This window comes from Amphiura filiformis, chromosome 11 (genome assembly GCF_039555335.1).
Source record: "Amphiura filiformis chromosome 11, Afil_fr2py, whole genome shotgun sequence".
NCBI lineage: Eukaryota > Metazoa > Echinodermata > Ophiuroidea > Amphilepidida > Amphiuridae > Amphiura > Amphiura filiformis.
This window is the reverse complement of record NC_092638.1, coordinates 35,964,811-35,987,026: the sequence shown is the minus strand read 5'-3', so window position 1 is coordinate 35,987,026 and position 22,216 is coordinate 35,964,811. Positions and strand designations below refer to the sequence as shown.

At 36.0% G+C, this 22,216-nt stretch overlaps 1 protein-coding gene across 1 annotated transcript; it reads right to left on the bottom strand.

Moving 5' to 3' along the window:
* Window positions 1-5,157: 5,157 nt before the first annotated feature.
* LOC140164789 (metabotropic glutamate receptor 3-like) lies at window positions 5,158-21,914 on the bottom strand. The gene is made up of 4 exons (XM_072188153.1): window positions 21,513-21,914; window positions 18,533-20,722; window positions 11,759-11,964; window positions 5,158-5,555 (listed from the first exon to the last, which is right to left on the bottom strand). The coding sequence occupies exons 2-4, from the start codon at window positions 20,594-20,596 to the stop codon at window positions 5,222-5,224; spliced, it is 2,604 nt and encodes an 867-aa protein (XP_072044254.1). The 5' UTR covers window positions 20,597-20,722; window positions 21,513-21,914; the 3' UTR covers window positions 5,158-5,221.
* Between the last annotated feature and the right edge of the window lie 302 nt (window positions 21,915-22,216).

Here is a 22,216-nt window from a genome sequence, read left to right as displayed (position 1 = left end):
ATAAAAAGAACGTCATGATTATTAATTCGGTAAGATTCCAACTAATCCTGTGTTAAACGTCCACTGTCACTTGTACATTATATTTAAGTTACTAGTCAATCAACTCTAGATCTCTTGAAGTAGATTACACCATGCAATCATGCTATCCTGATGTAATTGGGCCAATCTGAAAGAATAGAGTGATAAATAATTGTAGAGCAGTTTTAAAAAAAGCATATTAAAGTGGCCTTTTATTTTTATTCTCAACACCAAATACATTTCCTGTTCGACTAACGATACAAAATGATACACGTCACCCGTGCTGATATTCACATTTGCTCAAAAGCAGAATTCATTTTAGATATTCATATGCCCAGCAAATAATATAGGGATTATACATATACAAATAGACATGGAGCTACATGGATGCTGGTGATTCTGTTATCTGGAATAGAGCATCCTATGTAATCCATACTATTAATCCTGTACGGATAAGACTGGGGGTGATGTATGCAAATTCTCATGTTTATTTGCACGTTCTACATAGATTCTAGATGATATATATCGTAAAAACTCGATAGTTAGCATATGTGCTTACTATCGATCACTTTTAAAAACATAAAATTATACCAAAGTCCGGCGCTTTACAAACTGAACGTTCTACATAGATCCTAGATTAAATGATATATATCGTAAAAACTCGATAGTTAGCATATGTGCTTACTATCGAGCACTTTTAAAAACATAACATTATACCAAAGTCCGGCGCTTTACAAACTGAGCTAATGGGGTTGAGACACACATTTGCAGGTTTACTGGTTCGTATATAACTATGTGCATCGAATTGATTTGCTCAAAACCCTTTACACTTTTGTGGATGGGGCACTTCATGTTTGCATGTTTTAAAAGCGCTCGATAGTAAGCACATATGCTATCTATCAAGTTTTTACGGCTATAGTAGATATTACAAGCTTTAAAACATACTGTTATCTCCAATTATCGGTTAACGCACTCCTGTTAGTCATAATACAATTTGTAAACGTATACACTCAATCACACAATTAAAGCCAGATTGCACTCTTGAGATTGAACTCATTTCAAACTCATTCAAACAGCCAAAAATAGTCAGTAGGACTTACTTGCGATCTATCCGAAAAAATAATGTTACATTATCAATTTACATGTTGCATAAGTCCTGCAGCACGTCCTGCGAGCTCGACATAGCAGTTTTGGAAAGCTTGAACCCATTTCTAGAATCCAAATTGGCATACACAATTTGCTTTAACTGTGCAAATCAACAAAAGCTACAACAGCTTCCTGCAACCAGGAAAATGTTGTGTCGATTATTAAAACAGACGTAAGTCCTGGCCTCAAAATTTACAACAATTTGTTTCGTGTAAAGAATAATTGGTTACGTATTAAGTATCATACTTGGCTTTGTTGCAGCTTGTTACCGATCGCTCCACGGGATAGTCACAAAGATAACATGTAGAGTTAATTAATCGTGCTTTTCCGATATTTAGTTCCGTAACGTTTTTTTTATTATTATTATTATTTCTTTTCTTTTTTTTTTGTCATGCATGAATTGTTTTTTTTTTTAATCTTCAACTCTCTGCTTTACGGGATATTTGGTAACCGTACAGTTTAATATATTTAAGTTGAACAGCCGTTCCAGGGTCAATGATTTGCTCGGACGTTTGAACATAAAAGACTGCCACCTGTGTCTTCAAACCAAAGTAACTTCCTCATTATTGGTGTCGCTTTACATGCTCCTGAATTACGCAGACCTGTAATTACAGACGACGGTGGCCGACACTATTCATGTGGCAACAACCAATAGCGTAAACAAAACAGACAATATGACGGCAACACTGCCTGGACGTTGGACGCCCCGTGCCGAGGTGCGTTTTTAGCTCTATTGACCCCGTTACAGAAAAAAATGCACAAAATATATTTCTCAGTGCAATGTATACATTTTCACATGAAAATAAATAGTTTTGGATTCAAAATGAATGTGAAGAAAAAAAATTATTACAGCCGGGAGTAGGAATCGATCTCGGGACCCTCTGCGTGGGAGGCAGAGTCCTTACCGCTAGTCCACGCAAACATTGATACATGATGGGAGAAATTTTTAGTATATATCATAAACATATCGTGCGTTATTCATACAAAACAATTCAAAAAACAGTACTTACAATGAGGTTCACTGTCGAACCTCAACGCATTTAGACTGATAAAATACTGCTTAATAACATGCATACACTTTTGGAATTATTTGAGACATTTTCTTCGTGTTTACGTGTAAAACCAATGACGACGTCAAAATTCAGTCAATCTTGCCCCCCCCCCCCCTGGAATTACGTAGATTACATTTGTATGCGGTAATGAACGAATATTGGAATACAATATGCCAAGCTGCATTATTCTATTGTTCATCAACTTCAACAGGCTTTTGAGAACTTCTTGACAAATTGAAGTGTTTGTTTCCAAAATGCGCTAAATCTAATAGCTGCCTTGAAGTCAATTTTTTCTGGTAAATATACCAGAAAAAATTGACTTCATTTAAAAATGACATTTTACGATTGGAATGGATATGTTTGTAATTCTAGCTTAGCTTCTAACTATTTTCAACATCATTTTGTCCCTAAAATTCTCCGATGCAAAGTTTTGAAATAGCTGCATTGGATTTAGCTCCTTTTCTATTTCTATTTATTATTTTCATCTTCGCACGTGTGAGGTTAACGAGATTTACAATTATTTCTTTAATGATAACCCTAAACTATTCTAATGGTCCAATGTTATTAGATTGACAGGGTTACTGTTACTCTTCAAATATCTTCCAATAAATTTTACACAAAGCAGCCTTTTAGAGCCAAACTCTTCAATTGTGGACGTTAGGACCATTAATTGGTTTTTAATGACTTTGCACACATCCCACGAGGCAATTGTACGGATGGTGTATTATTGAAATGTATTAGCGAACTGTCAACATCATACTTCCGATTGATTCTCATTTCACCAATGATGCCTCCCAAATAAAAAAATTTACCATGAGTTAATCCTTTTCCCCCGACGCCACCGTCGGAGATTGAACCCGGGTCATTATCACAAGCACGCATACATGTACTGTATTTAACGCTATTGCATATTCTCGAACCTGCAATAGACAACGGACAGCATTCTTTGGAACAAGCAAAGTGCTGTCGAGAATGTGTACGAGCATTGATGACGTAGTTCCGGTATCATATGCAAAGAATTTTAGGATATGCTAAATTGGTCACCCCTTATCAATTCCTCTAGATCTTTATATGCCAGACTATGTGCCACCACTTTTTTTCAATATTAAATCCTGTTGCATACTAGATCAATCATGTGCTTAGACAATCCCATTATATGGTCAACACAGTCAAAGGCTTTGAAGTAGTCGATGAAACATATAGATCGAGGAAAATGAGCACCCTCAGCAATTCGTCAATTCTAAAATAAGTAGTAATGAGAGCGCCCTCACAGAACTACTACAGCACTTTACCATTTATAAAGCAATAAATAAAAATGACACAAGAACATCTCTATAACGATAAGTCCTAGCTAACACAAGCTGTACATTTTTGAATTCCTTGTGATCAGACCAATAATTAGGAGGACCATGTACTTCATCTTTGTAAAATCCGAACATTCTCATGCTTCTATATATCAGGAAGTGCACAATTATTTAGCTTTGCAGCTTAATCTCAGTTTCTGTTCTTATCATAACCCATTTAAAACTTAATTATAGATCATAGTTTTAAAAAACCATTAAGATCTAAGCACACGATTATACCACTCATTATTGTATTTTTTATTACTTTAATATGGTAACTATGAAAAAGCGCTGTTTATTTGTGGTTAAAAGCCTTTACAGTTTATTGATTTATTTTGCGGAAACCTAGCGACTGCTTTAAGACTACGATAACTACTCAATACTACGTCTGCAGTGTCCAGAGGTAAAAATGGCAATAATGCAAATCTTAAAATGTCCGCTTTATTTGAAATCACTGTGGTGCTGCTGCCGTCCAATTTTCGACACCAGCCGTTGTATTTATTAAGACTACCGTAACTACTACGTTTGCAGTATCGAGAGCTAATTCGTCGTAGAAGTGAAGTAATAATCGGATTAGCTACCATAGCAATAGGTTCAAACAATTTTTGAATATATCGCGCTGCACTAGTACGTTCACGCAGTACCTCTGCATTGAACAATATATGTCAAAGAGCAGAGATAAAGACCTGGATCGTAATTCTATAGAATATTCATATCGTGCTGATCAATCGCACCTGCAAGATTACTATCTTTGAAAAGAGCGGTATTGTATATAATCTATGATTGCAGACATGCACAGGTGATGAGTGTAACCTGCGTGTAGTGCAGCGCGATATATACAAAAATTGTTACATCCTATTCCTAAGACTTGAAATAGTGCAAATCTTAATATGCCCGTTTGACATCACTGCGGTGCTGCTGATACCCTATGTTCAACACTAGTTGTACATGATGCAGTCATGTCTACAGTAGAATTCATCTCGACCTTTGCAGGACTTAACCCCATTAAAAGCTATTAAACCAAGATAACACTCATTGAAACAGCTCAACTGATTAAATCGGATCTTCTCTGGTTGTGCACAAGTGACTGTTTTCATGTGCGATATCGCAATAAAGCTGGTATTCATAGCTTCAGTTGGGTAACCGATTATAAAGGAAACGAAAGGAAACAATGTTATGTGTGGCTTTGTTCACGAAATCAGACAATGTCGTGCTTTTTGTAAACCAGCATTCTTGAAAATGAGCAACATAATGATTTTTGACTTAACACGGTTTAGAAATAATTTCTTCATATTTTTGGTGTTATCTGTCGTTTACATATCCTTCCTAAAACACCAAAGTACGAGTATTTCCAAACATCTAAATTTGCTAAAAATTTAGGACATGTTACAAAACTATATTGTCTAGAATTTTAGAAGAGTACTTTTAATATTGGCCGGTTATTTTTCACACAGCGACGTTAACTAGGCAATGTACTATTACCTATAACATTAACTAAAACACCAAAGTACGAATATTTCCAAATATCTATATTATCTAAAGATTTAGGACATGTTAGAAAACTATATTTTCTAGAACTTTAGAAGAGTACTTTTAATATTGGCCGGTTATTTTTCACACAGCGACATTAACTAGTCATATCCCCATACTGTTAACGTAGGGCTATTTGTAAAGGTCACGCGTCAATGGGAAAGAGCACTGTGTATTGTGTATAGGAAAACAGACAGTAACTGCAGTATGATTAGCGTTATTGGAATTAGTCATCTGTACAGTCCCCGCGCCGGTTAATCGCCATGAATCTACATTAACATCTGAACCCACATATTTAACGGCATATATTTTAGGTAAGAAAAGCAAGACAAGGGTAAGATAGCCATTGAGAATAAGAGCGGCGCTGATAGTTGCTACTTTGTATAATACAGATGTGGTCGTGAAATATACTGGCACTGCTGAGAGGCACACTATGAGTGTAGAGTACACACTGATTGCGATGAATCTGTAAGGAAAAACAAAAATCAAAGTATATTGATTACTGGGGGTGGATTACTTGAATGCACCGTAGTCTCTTTTTTCGTGTATTCTCATGTTCAGTTTACGAATAACCGCGAAAGCCGGGTAATCGGTTACTAAAACCAATGTAATCCGTTCCTACAAAAAAACTGTAACATGTTGAGGGGCTATAATTCTGAGATTAATGCCTTGAAAATAGATTTCAAGTAGGGTCACCTCTCTTTTTCTAGGGTTTGTGCTCTCAAGTAACTCCGTTTGAAATTCACACTCCCTGTGTGGAAGATTATGGTCACGTCATCCATATTATCGGGGTGTTTGGAAAAGCCAATAATTATGACTATATTGCTTTAATGCTGAAATGCTTAGGGGTAGACGCGGTTGTATTGGTCGAAGCAGCCAAAATATAGAATTTCATTATGTTAATCAATATATTATTGAAAAATAACACTTTGATGTTTTGCAAAAGTTCATTCTACAAATCATATACTTTGAAAACATGCTTGATTTATTGTTATTAATGAGTTATGTACGTTTTACAAAAGTGTTGATGTTTGAACCCTCTTTACAACATAACTCAAGAACCACAGGACCTACAAAAGTATATATGTGATATTTGAATTCTTCTACACACTCCCTATGAAATGATCAATGCAAATTTTGCCAAAGTTCACTACCATTCGCAAGTTGATGTGAACTACTAAATCGCAACAGTTTAAAATACTTGCTAACCTTAAATGCTTTAATTTAATAGTGCATTATACTTCAGTTGTTGGTGAAACTATACTGCGCCAATAAAGTATCCTTACACTTGGAAAAATAATCACAATTTCCAAACTAAACAATATTGGGGTAAATTTAATAGATGCACTACCTAATTCTGCACATTATGACACCACATTGAATCCAATGTGACTTCAAGAAGCAAAGTTACAAGCATTTGATTAGTTTCAAAAGTGACAAACTGGCCTATTCAAAACTCCACAGACTAGACATCTGGTTTGAGAGTGGTGAATGGCAAATTTATGCGTTTGGCTTTAATTTTAAACAAAAGGAACAAAAGAAAACTGAAAAAAAGAACTGACAAATAAAATGAAAGTTATGAAAAATATAGAGAAGTAAAAACTGAAATAAAAACTGCTTTAAATAACGCTTCATTGAAGAAACTGTGTTGCCTCTTTGTTTCGCTTGTTGGAATCTTTTTGCGCCTTGTATAGGCCAGTTTGTCAATTTGTGGTGTCATGATGTGCAGGATTAGATAGTGCATCTATTAAAAAACAAATTTACCCCAATATGGTTCAGTTTTGAAATTGTGATTATTTTTCCAAGTGTAAAGATACTTTATTGGCGCAGTATATAAACACTACATGCATTATGTATTATTAATAAAACAATGAACATAATTAGGGTATTAAACTAACAATCATGGTCACGTATATAGATTGGATAATTTCATATTTACATATCAACCATTAACTTATATTAATGCAATAAACAGTATTATGAACGGTACTATTATTAAACATTTCGCATATGTTCATCAAATTCTGGTGTGATATATAATCATAAAGACCTTGTTACTTATTATGTTTTGTGGATGCTTTTAGGCTAAATGGGATACTTTTTGGCCATTGCCAAAATGTAATTGTAAATTTGAAATACTACATGGTTAGAGGGAAAATAGGGCAAACTATTTTCCCCAAGGTATTGGCTACGGGCCTATCACCCCGAACCCGAAAGGTGAGGGATGATGGCCCGTAGGAAGAGGGATGATAGGCCCGTAGCTAGTAAGAGGTGAAAATAGTTCAGACTATTTCCCTGATATACACCATGTTATATTTGTTTTATTACACCGACGTTAGGCTATGGGGATGAGGTTATCATGTTACTCATGTAGATAGGCAAAACTATAATGAAAGACAGAGATAAAAAAAGAATTTATCGCGTCTGATGTCACTGTCAATTACGATCCTTGATTGGTTTACACAGGTTACATAGCGCGTAAAAGGGAGGCCGATTTATCTGGTGCCGATCGGAGAAAAGGAATAGCATAAAATGGCGAAAAATTACGTACTTTTACAAGGCAAAAAGCAACTTTTCTAGGCATTGTTGACATGGTGCCTTCGCGAAAGAAAGTTTCCTACTATAAAGACGTAACTTTTGTTTGAGATGGTTTGTATGTTTGAAGGTACAAAATTAACAATAGGGCGCCCGGTTATACCGCCGCATTCAGCAAGTTATCATCGCGACACTTGTAAACAAACCGTGCTCGAGTTTGATTGACAGATGAAGTCAGACGCGATAAATTCTTTTTATCTCTGTCTTTCATTATATCGCACGGTGAAATAGGCATTAAGATAATACAGAATATCCACAACCAGGTAAAGTCCCAGCATCACCCGTTAATGACGGCCGATCGTTCCATGAAGCACGACAGAAGAAACTGCTGCGCACATACTGCATTTTTTTACGGTCTTTCGTGTAAACGCTCTATTCCGTAAATATGTCCATAAATAATATGAATGTTCAATTTTGTGTTTTATCACCCATTTGGGGTTACCTGCATCATGCTGCATGCGGTGGTTTACATGCGTGTTAATGCCTGTTGTGTTGATGGTTTGTAGGGGTGGCTTTGTGCGAGGTGTTTGTTGGGCTGTTAGTGTTTGTTTGTGTGTGTGGGGTGAGTTGTGGATAGGCGTAGCGTATGATTACAAACGATTGAATTTTGTGTCAACTTTTAGTATGTTTTGTTTAGATGGTATGAATAACAACAACGTAAAAATGTGTTAATCACCACCGAAAGCGTGTAATGTCATATTTTTATTTGGGCATTGTTGTACACATTTTTGCTTCTTTATCAAAACCGCTGGAGCAATACAGCTCAAACTTTGAAAACGGATTATTTTAATGGTAAACCAAATATAAATTGACAGTACTAAATGACAACTTTTGAAAAGACTTTGATCATGTTGATTAAGGTCGTTATACCCAAAGAGCTTTTAAATAGAAATAGAGTCGCAATAGATTATATAATCTTTTGTTCGTTTGATGCCGATTAGAAGTTGCGACAGGCTATTCATAAAAGTGGTACCATTGTTTCGAATAAAGGGGTTCCGCCATTAAATTGGTCACTGATCCGGCATCATATTAACGCTCTACACAACAGGCGAGTATCAATAAGTGACCACACTACAGTCATGTGTAAGGGCAGTCATGTGTAAAGTGGTACCATTGTACTCAATGTATCCCAAATGTGTGCTTGTGTGGGTCTGAAGACTATAAGGAGGCTTTAGCTGTCGATGCAATCATCTTTACCACCCACCTGACGATAGGTGTTTCATTTAAATAAATTGAATGCTCTTGGTGATCGATTACACATTAGAATGTATGAAGGCTGCCATTTCCAGTCCATATATCTATATTACACTATAATGGTAATCGCTATACGTATACATGTAAGTATAAGTATAGGCCTATGTTGTTTTTAAGAAATTTCCATTTAATTTTATTTTAAGAAGGAGATTGGTATAGAAATAGTGGCGTACCCAAAGAGGGGAGGGGGTTGGGGAGGGACAGATTCACCTCTGTGAGAAGTCTTGGGAGGGGGAGGGAGGAAGAGGGGAAGAGGGGATATGGAGAATGAGAGAGGGCTGGAGGAAGGGATAATAAAGACAAGTAGATAAATAGAAATATGTGACCGTACAGCACGAATGAGCCGTAAATGTCCTCAATTGTATTCTGAGTTACAGTGTAAAATGGGCATGAAGGTCGTATTCATAGGTACCTCAATTTGGTGCTACGTGTACCTCATTTAATGAGATACACGTAGCACCAAATTGAAATACCTATGAATATGACCTTCATGCCCATTTTACACTGTAACTCAGAATACAATTGAGGACATTTACGGCTCATTCGTGCTGTACGGTCACATATAAGAAAATGATGGGAATGAGAGAGGGGGGTGAGAGGGGACAATGAGCGCGAGGGAGTGATAAAATGTAGTACAGAGAAGGGAAAAGAAAGAAATGATGAATACATTTAATAATAATTATTAGGCCTATATAATAACTAAACACATAACAGCACTGGGCAGCCATTCGACGATGTCAATGCCTTTATTCGTTACGTAATTAAAACGCCCAGTCAGATGTATTTCACACCTACCAAACACAACTCACCCAATTTCGCAAACTGGACGTTGAATGTACACTCTCATGAATATTGATTGGCAACATTTTCCAATATGTCAGCGCTCTAATCGGAAACAATAGAACAATAGACCCTGCAGAGCGTTGGTTATACCAGGGACCGTGTATAAAGGGACTGGAAACGGGATTATTGATAGCTATTGTCAAGCTATTGTTATCAGATTATCTTTCACGACCTTCGATTGTATGCGAGTTGCGCCGAGGGCGCGATGTTTGAATTTTATTATTTACTCATGTTGCTCTACAAAATATCAAAAACACATCAGTCAGCTACCTGCACAACCGATTCTTTTGTTCTGCAAGGCTCACTCAGTCATTTAATGAGGCAATACAAACAATCGAAATTGGTGTTGAAATGAGCAAAATTTTGAGTTACACCTTTTCAGTGTAAAAATTTTTTTCTCAGCCAAATGAAAAGCAATAATTTTCATTTTTTCAGTAAATGGCTGGAAAAACTATAATGCTTGATACTGATTTTTTTTTTTTAATCCTGGTGTTAAACTTAGGCCTGAAATTCAGTCATTTAGTGTAAGATATTCGATTTTTATAGGCTTCAGCTCGGCCCGCGAGCTTTTTCTTGGATCAACCTTTTAGCTTTTCAAAGTAATATAGTTCGCTAATGAAGGATTTTCCCCAACTTTCTAAAGCACATCACCGTGAGCTATATATCATAGTTTTGTCAGAATTTCCGTTTTGATTTCACCATCTTTCACTGTCGGCTGAAAAAATTTCTAAATCAACACGTGAAATCTAAAGGCTAGTACTAGCATTGTGGATCGATATCCCTGGGTTTAATAGGAATACCGGCATGGCTATAGTGTTGCCAGAACTTCAATACAGCAAAGAAATTCCCAGACCTATAGCGCTCCTACTGATCATGTTTAACCAGAACACCCAATTGGGGATTTAATCGCTGGTCGGGCAATTTGCTTTCAATGAAAAATTGACCTGGATAAACAACAAAGGAAATATCGACTATTTCTGCTGGTTGCTCTCGAGATAAAAGTACTCACCATTGCCTACTTTTACTTAGTTTGACATTTTCTGAGCATGAATGGAAAAAGGGTAAAACAAAACGGAAATTCTGACAAAACTATAACATATAGACCCACACGATGTGCTTTACAGAGGTGGGAAATATCTTTCTTTAGCAAACTATGTTAGTTTGAGACGCTAAAACATGAATTCCGTAAAAAGCTCGCAGGCGAATTCAAGGCCTATAAAAATCAAAAATATCACACTAAAAGACACAATTTGATGCTTAATTTTAACACCAGGATTTTTAAAAAATGTATATCCAAGCACCAAGTTTTTAACTGACATTACTGAAGAAAAAAAAATATTGCTTTATATTTGACCGAGAAAATTAATTTCATAGCAAAAAGGTGTATCTCTGAATTGTGCTGATTTTTACATGTATCGATCGACTTTTAGCGCGACTAAGCATTTCTAAAGAATTGGTTGTCCAGGCGGTAGACTGACATCAAAGTATTCCAATATCTTTTTAAGTTATGACAAATTGTGTAAAATGTCTATCCTTTGTCGAAAATAATTTCTGTGTAGCATCGAGAATCATTTACATAGGATTTTGGAGACAAAATGTGATAATTTTGTGGAGATACAGAATGCTAGAACAAACAAAATTGTATTTTTTCTGGAATGTGTACACCGTACGCTTGGTATTCCTACTGATTTCGATACTGAAATAATTCTTAAGATGATGTTCTTTGAAGATTTATGTTGGCATTTCTAGAGTCTGTCATTATACTAGCAAACATGTAGGCTCATTTCGCAATGTACAAGACAAGCCAAGCGCAGTGTTGTAACTGTGCTTGGATTCGTACTAGGGTCAATTGATCAACGAATTATTCATGCTTGCTCAACTGAGGATAATTTGTAAACCAGCAACTCGCATGGTACAATGGATGGAAGACGTTTCCAGTCCCTCCATACAAGGTCTCTGGTTATACTCAGTACCTACCTAGATTCATTGTAATTACTAGGAACCTTCCGTGTTCTAAACGCAAAGAAGCAACATGCTACGATTAAGATGAAGTTATACACTACCGACGCCACGAAGCCATAGCCATATCTACAGTATAGATTCAATGAACCTTTCACTAAGTTTGCTTCTACGTAGTGCGGTTCACTTGGACTTATAAATATTGACATGATTGATATGAGAATCTGTGAGAAAGACAAAACAAGAAAAGAACTGATTAGGCCTTGAGGGCTTAGAGACTAGAATACAGGGTTTGTCCAAACGATTTTTACTCAGCCTAGCAAAAACCTTACAAATGCTTCGCAATGTAGGACACTTATAGACTGTTTTCTATTGTTTTGAAAGTTTTGAGAATGGACCTCTCAAAATAAAATCATTTGAAAAAGACACGACGAGAACACGGATGTTCAATAGAATCACAATGTCCTTTCATCATGACATCTGCATAATAGTTCACAAAATCATTGCAATCGATACATGGGTGTGATTTCAGTTTAATATCTTGAAGAAAAGAACCATAATAGAACTTTGCCCATTCATTTAAGGGAGCATGGTGGCCGAGCGGAACGAGCTCCGACTCATAATCGGAAGGTTGCGGGTTCGAACCCCGGCGACGCCATCGTGTTGTGCCCTTGAGTAAGGCACTTTATCTCCATTACTCCTCTCCACACAGGTGTATAAATGGGTACCGGAATTCTTAAATGCTGGGAAGGTAACAGACTCGCTGTGGAAGAGGTGTAGCGATCCCCCTATAGCAACATTACATGGAGGAGTCTGGCCCAATCGCCAAAGAAAGAGAGATGGGCACTCCGATTACTGTTTATACATGATCGTCTCCTTTACCTTTACCTTTACCCATTCATATCTGGGTATTGCCATTCATATTGGAGTGTGTCAAAGATGCTATAAAGGACACCAAGAAGTGCACACAAATTAATGTGTGTTGACATGAAAATGTGTAGTTAAGATATTGCAATATCTTAGACTAAAGTAACCAATTTCTAAAATTTAAAAATTGTGAATGAAAAAAACACTCTAATATAAGCACAGTGTAACTTTCATTCAGAGTGTCCACGATTCCAGAAAAAAGATAGTTCAGTTGGATACATATTAATTTAGTTCACCATATATTGTCTTTAAAACAACTGCCACCATATAGATCACTGTTAGGTTTCAGGACAAGGATTAGAATTAGGAAATAGGGTTAGGATTTATATATTAGGGTTAGAATTAGTTTTGGGACAAGTTGAACTCTAACCTATCGGGGAAATTGGTTAAATTATTATTCATTCATTTATTTTTGAAATTATGTTACCATTAAAAATACTTGTAATAATTTGTTTCTAAATGCCGATTTGGCTTCTTATGACTAAGAGTATTATTGTTGACCACTATTCTGAAGTTCCTCATATTTCTATCAACGTAACGTTCTACCAGGGCAACTACGTGTGTCCTGGCCTTGTTCCGTGAATTCTTATCAAGTGGACCGAATACGGATTTCCGCATGGAACGGCGTTTCAGTTTAAGACCTACAAATAACACGTTACACAATCTTAATCATTGACTTGTATACATCATGTATCACATCACAATCATTTCTTTCCACACACGGGTCATTTTAAGAATATAATAAGAATATAAAATCGATTATAATTGACATGTAAATTTCAATTAATGAAAAAAATATAATAACATGATAATGTTAATGTTTATTTTGTGTTTGAATTTTGGGAGTTTATATTCGTATTTAAATGGAGGAAGGTGATGCCGCGAATATCACTCATAGCGCAACACAATAATCGCCCCAAGTGTTGCAAGATTTATTATGCGCGTGATTTAATCGTGCAAAGCAAAGCTAAATTGTTGGAACCCTGCAAGTAGCGAATATAGCCTCTTTTGAACGTGCGCGCGCCCCGTATCAAAAAATAGAGTTAGCGAGAGTCATGTAGACAGAGCTAGAGAGACATACCGGTCATGTGATAGAAATACTGTAATAACCTTCGCATACATTGATACAGGCCTACTCACTGCAGTTTTACAATAATTTTGAAGGGGAAATATTTATACCATGTCTTATCCTGTCTTATTTTATAGACAAAACTTCAATAGATAATATAAACAATAATGCGGGAAATGGACAGCCTTGCTGTGCTTGTTCTTCTAAATATATTTTTTCCTTTCCTCTTTTTTTCTATTCCTTATCTTTCATTATAAATTTACAATGTATGTCTTTTTTTTCTTGCTCTCAATTTTCTTTATTCTGTATTGTTTCCACCTTTCTTCGAATTATTTTCTTACTTTCTTAATTTTTTGTTCTTGCTATTTCTTTTCTACCTGGTTATTTTATTTTCTTCCTGCACTCTTTACGGTACTCTTTTTCCTTGCTTCTGTACCCTGACATCAAATGCCAATAATAATTTATTTTCTCCATATTTGCACAGTAAATGACAACCCTTAATGTTTTCTCACACTCGGATTTGAAATCTTGCTTTCATAAGCATTAACCTATTCAATGACCTTCCCTGATTATGCTGATATAGTGCTCAGAATGACCTAAAACGTGCATTCTTTATTTTTGGACAATACTGAATGGTTCTTATGTTATTGTAAGTGATTCTATTTCCTGAACTGAATGCTAACACAATAAGCATGCTAGAGTTTTGTGAGAAGTAAGTGTTTTGTGCAGTCGGTAGATTGCATTTCTTGACGAGAATGAAATAAATTGTTTTTTATTTTTCATTCATTTTATTTTTTCTTTTATAAAGGAACATTCCCAATTTCACTAACAATATTGACAATTGAATACCTGAATACAAAACCCATCCAAGTCCATGGAAAGTGATTTTGAGAAAACTAAAAACAAATTTGTATCTGGGTATGCATACATGCTGGATTTCATATGCTCAACAGACGCACGTAGATGGTGAATTTTGGTTCAACTTTTATACATATGATAGGCCTATGTATAGGCAACAATTTCCCATGCTTAACTCAATTTGTCCATAATTATCATAGTATAAGCTTTTGTGGGTTTTGTATTCATGTATTCAATTATTTGACTATTATCGACTATGACTCTCAACACTCTAACATATCTCAACTAATATTGAAATGCTCTTTCCCATGACACCAATAATATTTAATATTGAAAGTGAAAGTTTTCTTTCTCAAGATGTTAATCAGATAATGTATCTGTAAACGAGCTGAATCTACTAAAAACACTTTTGTACGAGTATAGCTATGTTATTTATTTTATAAATCGACTTGAACAATTTCAGTTTAGTTGTTCAATATACTTCTAGTGCCCATTTCTCTTCCTTATTATGTATTCTTCTCCTATGCATTATACTTTAAGAACTGCCCTTCATAGCTATATGTGACCTGCTACCACGAAATGAGAATGAAGTCGCAAGTTTCGAGACATCCTGGCTGCTGAGTTGATGTTCTTTCTTTGCCGCACACTTGTACAAACCAGCAGTGTGTCCTTGAATGGAACATTGTGCCCCCATTCGCAAATGACATGCAGAGATACTATTGGATTGAACAGGTGCGTGTGAAAGACGTCTCGAAACTACCAACATGCGACTTTACGCTCATTCGTGGAGGCAGGTCACATATGATCTAAAACCTGCACACAAAACAATAAAGGCCCTGCATGTTTTTATCGATTGGCCCCAAACAAAGGGTTTGAACCGGTGAAGGGCACAGTATTAATAATGGCGCAGTGCAGTCCATTCAATCAAATGTTGTCATCAACTTATTTGATCGTAATGCATTTGTTATGTGTGTGAGACGAACTGTCACAATATATTGCAATCATGCTTTTGTTGAATGCATTTGAGTAGTCCGCCATATTGATACGGGATGATACGTCATATGCACAACCTCTATAGAGTTTAGATAATATTGCTCCGGAGCCTGGGAGGTGGAACATTGAGTCAACACGCAAGTACTAGAAATATACTACTTTTACACAACGTATACGAGTCTCAGATCGATATATATATATATATACTCATGATACTATCAAGTAAATTATGTGGTGTTAAAATCATAGTATTGGTATTTTCAGGCGCAGAATGTGAATTATAAAATAATAACAAGTTGTGTTCTATTTGCAGCTATTATAAAAGTATATCAAATGAACCGAACTAAATAAAATAATCTAAAATTAGTCGCCCTTCTGTTATTTAAAAAGTTCCAAATGTTGCTATATAGACCACATAATAACATGACACCTTCACAAATAGTCATCATTTTACAAATAAAACTATATCTAACAATACATAAACACACACAATGTTAGCGCATAGTAACATCATGATCATCAGCTTATAGTTTTTTCATACTGTACAAATTGTAATATTTAAAGCCATATTATAACATTTGCTGAGGAAGACGCCCTCACTGAATTTTTAAAATTCCTTTTTTACACGATTAAATTGTACTTTATTAAACCAATATACCCTGCAAAAATCAAGACTCTAAGTGCTGTAGTTTTGTCAAATCCGTGATTTTGAATTAAAGGCTGATTCAGCGCTTTATTATTACGATGGAATTATTAGTCGAACGCATACACGATGTTCATAACACACAGTACGTCACGGCGTGCGGGACGGTGATATACACAACAAAGGGTCGTACCACAACATGACCGAAGGAGTGGTACGTATTGGCGACATGTGCGCTGGTAGTAAATTCCAATTTTCTTTGCTTTGCCGTAGTTGTTCGACTCAAAATTAAAAGGGGATATATCTGACAGTAAAAGCTAACATTTTATGGCAAAGAAATGCTAATCTATTTTGTTTGAAAATGTTATAATATTGCTTTAATTGTAAGTTTAAATTGCAGAACTGTATGCCTATAACAAATTCCCGTTGATGGTATAATGCCTTACTACCTTTTGCCATCTTCACTGCTTATATAATTGCGAATTGGTAATAGGTTTTTGTAATATCTTTGAATTGCGCGTTGCGTCATTATACTTCTGAAGGGGCAATCAATTATATCAATACCATTATTAGTGAATCAACATTGAATAATTTGTTTCTTCTAATTTTATCAATACCATTATATATAGTTAAGTTATTTATGCAGTGATTGATTTTCCTGAGAAGTCACTGAACTGACAGCATTTTAATTTAAAATATTTTTTAAATGTTCAATCTAAAATAATCTATGCAGCAATTAATTACCTTTATGTTTTATTATAACTGATACACTTAAAAGTATTATGATGTATAATCAATTCGCAAAAGTGTACCCGAAAGATAATCGCACTTAACCATGGAGTTATTGCAATGATATCTCCACGGTGCTCAGTGAATTATCCTTATCTTCCATTTATTCTTAATATCATTTATTTGCTATCATTGCCATGGACCGTTACCATGGATGTGTGAACATGTTTATAGTAAGAGGGGAAGTCGACCTGATGTCGGGTGACACTTAGATGGGTATATCCAATCCTTAAAGTAAATTATATATTATCTATATGCTGCACGAATGGTAATTTATACTCACATACTCATATAAGTATTTGTATTATTGTTAGTTTGCAGAATTTCCTGACGTTCAAATGAAATATGATGTTTACTGTCCCATTATTAGCATGTGACATTATGATATACGCTTTTCATGTGACACTTTGTACGTAATAGTTTTAGCGCATGATACAGCGCGAAAGCTATTATCATTGGCATAACATTACAAAAAACATTATTTTGTAAATTAAACATTACAAAAAGTTGCAATAGAACAAGTGACAACAACTCTAATGAGCTGTGACATCATCACCCAATTTACATCTCGCTGTGATTTAATAGTGTATTTACTATGCAAATAACCGCTTTCCTGTATATAGTGTATCGGGAACTACCCCTATATTATGCTAAATAGCTTTCCCAATTGTACGCGTTGAAGGCCACATTCTCTATATTTCAGTAAACATCAAAAGAGAAGCTACCTATTATCCGTATCAAAAATGACACCGAATTTCTAGCGCACGTGTGTATAATATTTGTGTAATGGTCATATATAATGGTATATTTATGAATATTGCATGGTACGTGAAGGCAAAATACCCGGATGGCGTTCAAATTTGGCTCGAATATATCTTATGGTCGATACTATCGAGTGAGTTTGATATTTTTATGAATGAACTGTAGTATGAATGGTAGGACGCCGCCATCCATATCCACATTCACTACGAAACAGTGAAATACTTGGTTGAAAAATGAAAATACATCAGGTACATGTGTCGGTTGATTTTTAAGTTTTTTTTATTTATTTATTTATTTTTGCATGAAATATGAAGATAACATATTCAATGATATTTTGGCCTAAATACATTTGTTTAGCAAGATTTTTTCGGCTTTCGAAAGGAGTGGATACGTGCAGTTGGCCTATAATAGTACCCTTGAGCGTGTGATTATTACGTAGTCAACTCACCACACACGGGTGAATGGGAGATGTTCTTTTTCATGAAAGACATGAAATGGTTAATAGTATGGACTCTGAACAACGTGTTATAAAAAACAATTCTAAAATTTTAACAAGTGTCAGTTAACATATTTAGCAGCCTTTAAAATACTACTATTATTCTTTGTGAAAATACTTTCCAAATCATTGGTTCCTTTTCTCAATTAATATCAGGGTATTCTGACAAATGTTACAAAGAATGTTGACTCTATTGCCTAAATAAAACAATAATCCTGTTAGGACAATATGATAACATTAACCATCTATATTTACCTGAACAAAAATCAACCCAGAAAGTAAACAAATCTGATCAGACGGACTGATTAATTGGAGACGACTTGCCGACTTCTTACCACTTCTGAATATTCGAAATATCCTGATGACCTTCAGCGAAGTTGGTCCAAAAATTAGGAGAAACGAAAACGCCGTGAAAATTTCTGATATCTTACAGGATGCATACGACGGTGGTGCTGCTATCACAAAAGTGGTCATAAAGGATAACAATAATCCGCACATGATGATTATGGAGAGTTCTCTACTAGTAGCTTTGATCAGAGGACGCTCTCTGTTAATGATAAATTCAACTGCTACTAGAATTGTCAACATGATACCCATACACGAACACAATATAATGATTACTATGGCAGACTCATCCCAATCCAGATAGTCAGGAGTAAGTGGCTCACATTGAGTGAAGTTCGTATCAGGCCATTGCTTGAAAGGACACTTTTGGCAAACAGTTTCATTGATCACTATTGAGTCACTAGGACAGCTGCTACAACCAAAACAACATCGCTTCTCTAATGGTACAGATATAAATCCTGGCTTACACGTCTCTCTACAGACAGAAATCGGTGTTATGTTTTTTGTCCCTTCTGCCGGACCCCATTGTATATCTTCAAAATTGAAGAAGCCGCCTTCATTCCATTGTCCGATTTCCTTGAAGACATACTTTCCATCGTGTTTTTGTAAATTCATAATATCGTACGTTCCTGAAGTCTCACCGTTTGCGTTAAAAGCAAAGATTCCATCGTCGGTTTGGAATGATACTTTGAGAAGATTATCCTTCAGAATTTGACCATTCAAAGTGGCCTTGCAGAAGGAAGGAGTCCTTTGACAGCTCTTAGAAATGCTGGCATCCAAAGCGTACGCAAACGCGAGTACCCCATTGATTACAGTAGACTCTGACACGGGTGGAAATGGACAGGATGCCATTCTGGAACAATTGTGGCGATTTTTCCAATAATCGGTAAACTCTTGATACCATGGACTGGTCTTGATGTTACTATCTTCGAGGCGATTCCAGTATTGTCGAAAATTGTGGTTCGGATGGCTATGGACGCGTACAAACAGACTCCCATGCACTATACTCCCGGCGCCTTTGTCAATAACATTATTTCCAGCTAAATCGTCACTCCCAATGAACGTTATTTTACGAGTAAGGTTCCTTTTTGAAATTGCCCCTATGAAAGCACTCGCTGGAACCGATAGGCTGAATACCACTGCAATAGATATATTCGAGGAAGTCAGGTCGAACACAATGTCATCCCATTCGGTTTCGACAACAACGGTTGGTATAGGAGTATTAATTGCGATACATATGCCTTTGTCATGGGCTAATTTGCGAACTTGTTCGGCTCCATTGCTGCCGTAACTATCCATTGAAAAGTAAAGTGCTATGTATTTCCAGTCGTAGCGCAATAAAAGATCAATAATAACTCTGGCTTGAAGGCTGTCCGGCGGCACCGTCCGAACAAAATACGGAAAGCGATTTATATCACTAAGCTCATCGCTCGAAGCGGAGTATGCAATGGTTGGAACTTCATATATTGCTGCAGCTCTAGCGACAAAGAGACTTGTCGCGCTGCTTCCTGGCCCTATGATACCAACAACTGTGCGGCTTTCTTGATCTCTGGTATTGAATCGACTATGAAGTGGACACTGACGTCGAAATGTATTGTCTCCACAAGGATCTGCTAATGTCAAAGTAGTCCAAAGGGTAGTGTCTTCCTCTCTACAATCATTCCTGATTTCATATCCAAGAGTTACGTTAGGTAAGATATCCGATCTTCTGTTTATCATTTCCACCGCGTATGACATCGTTTCTACTTTTGGGACTCCGTGTCTCTCCATAATTGGCCCGTCGCATGATTGATTGATGGTCCGATAGATTGGAATTATACCACCAAGAATAAAGTCGCCATCTTTGAAATGTACAAGACATTCACTACCGATGCGAGAACATGTAGTTGGTGAAATGATAGACGAGGAAAAGATGAAGATAGTGTAGAAGATTGTAGCAATATGGAGCCTGTAAGAAGACATCATGCTCAGCATTTGGTGTTACTTGTATAATACGAGACTCCCGTGGTGAACGGCAATTGTCATTTGTGCATTAACAAAAAGGTCTCAAGTAAATGGTAAATGCCATATAATCAAATACCACAATATTACTGGAGGGTTCTGAAAAGAATAGAGTGAAAATTATGAAATGATTATAGTGCCATTAAGTATCATGAAACATATTACATGGGCTTTTATTTTCAGTCATAGCATCAATTACATGTCTCTTATTGCCAAAGGTTAAACATGCTAACATTCGCAATTTGTTCCCTGTTCTCAAAACAAGGAACCATTTAAATAAAAAAATCCATAAACATAATAATGCATACCCCCTCAAAATAATATAGGTAGTATCGTGTGCTCCGGGTCGTAACTTAACTTTGGAAGTGACGGGTAATGTGCAGTCAATATCATTTTTTTTTTCTTAGAATTTGTTCATCAAAATACCAGAAAAATGCACAGGGATCTTCCAAATTCTCTTATTTTATTATTTCAGACCCCTTTTTTCATCTGTTTATACCCAATGATCTCCTTTTAATAGAATTTAAACAGATAATATACGTCACTTCTAAATTTGCGTCCCCCCCCCCCCCGCGTGTGCTACATAACAGAGGCTGATGGTTATTATGTCTTCTAGAGTACATATGTTGTTTACTCTCGCCAGTTTCTAAACATGGGATGCTTTAAAAACGCTCATGGGTTTTATTTATTCTAGATGTAATTTGGCTTCGTATGCCGTATCTTTCTTGGCTAGTGATGAATATCACCTTCATGTAACGTACGGTTATAATATAACCAGTATAGTAATTAGATACAGGATTCATTCAAACATTCAAACTCAGTATAAATATATGAAATCTGGAACAACAATGAATGCAATGAATGACGTTTACAGAAATGAATTACTTACTTGTGTTCAGAAAGACGAAACGGTTGCATGGGAAAACGCAGGTTACCAGCTATCATGTTGCATATATCCAGTTTAAAACATGTCATGCGAACTGAGACGTTTCAATTGTCAAAATCTGCAAACGCCAGACTACTATCATGCACGACTTCCTATCTTTAACTTGACATATCATATGAGGCTATATAGTTTGCAAACAATGACAATGTTTTGTCGATAATCGAAACAGACATACGTTTTAGCCCCAAAATATATCATTAAGTTTGAGAATCGAGACCAACTTCCCCTTTTGTATATTCATAGAATGACCTTCCAATGATTTGGACACAAAACAATCATACTCCACACCATGAGGTCAAATTTCATGCCATGGTTGGTTAAAGGAGGTTATGGAACTAAACCATCGCATATGAGATTGTTTACTGGCACTGGCACTAAGCATGCCTCGGGCATGTCACACAAAAAATATATAAAGAATACCGTAGAGTTAGGGAGAGAGTTTAACCAACCGAGCTTTTTCGACAGACATTATAAACTTTATATTTATAATTGTGCACCGGTATGTTAGTAGTATTTTGTTTCCATAAAGTTCAAGTTTAGCTGGAGTTCCCGGGGCTGTTTACATTATTATTTCCGGTGATTGACGTTCACTTTCACACTGTCACAGGTGGTGGCGGTCACGATATCCTACACGTTGACATTGTAAT

Bases quoted from the DNA above. Each gene is read 5' to 3' on its own strand.
- LOC140164789 (XM_072188153.1), bottom strand. From the start codon at position 20,596: ATGCTGAGCATGATGTCTTCTTACAGGCTCCATATTGCTACAATCTTC. The intron at 11,965-18,532 runs GTAAATATAGAT...TCTTTCTCACAG, and splicing joins CTGGGTTGATTTTTGTTCAG to ATTCTCATATCAATCATGTC. The intron at 5,556-11,758 runs GTAGGTACTGAG...TTTTCCTTACAG, and splicing joins AGTAATTACAATGAATCTAG to ATTCATCGCAATCAGTGTGT.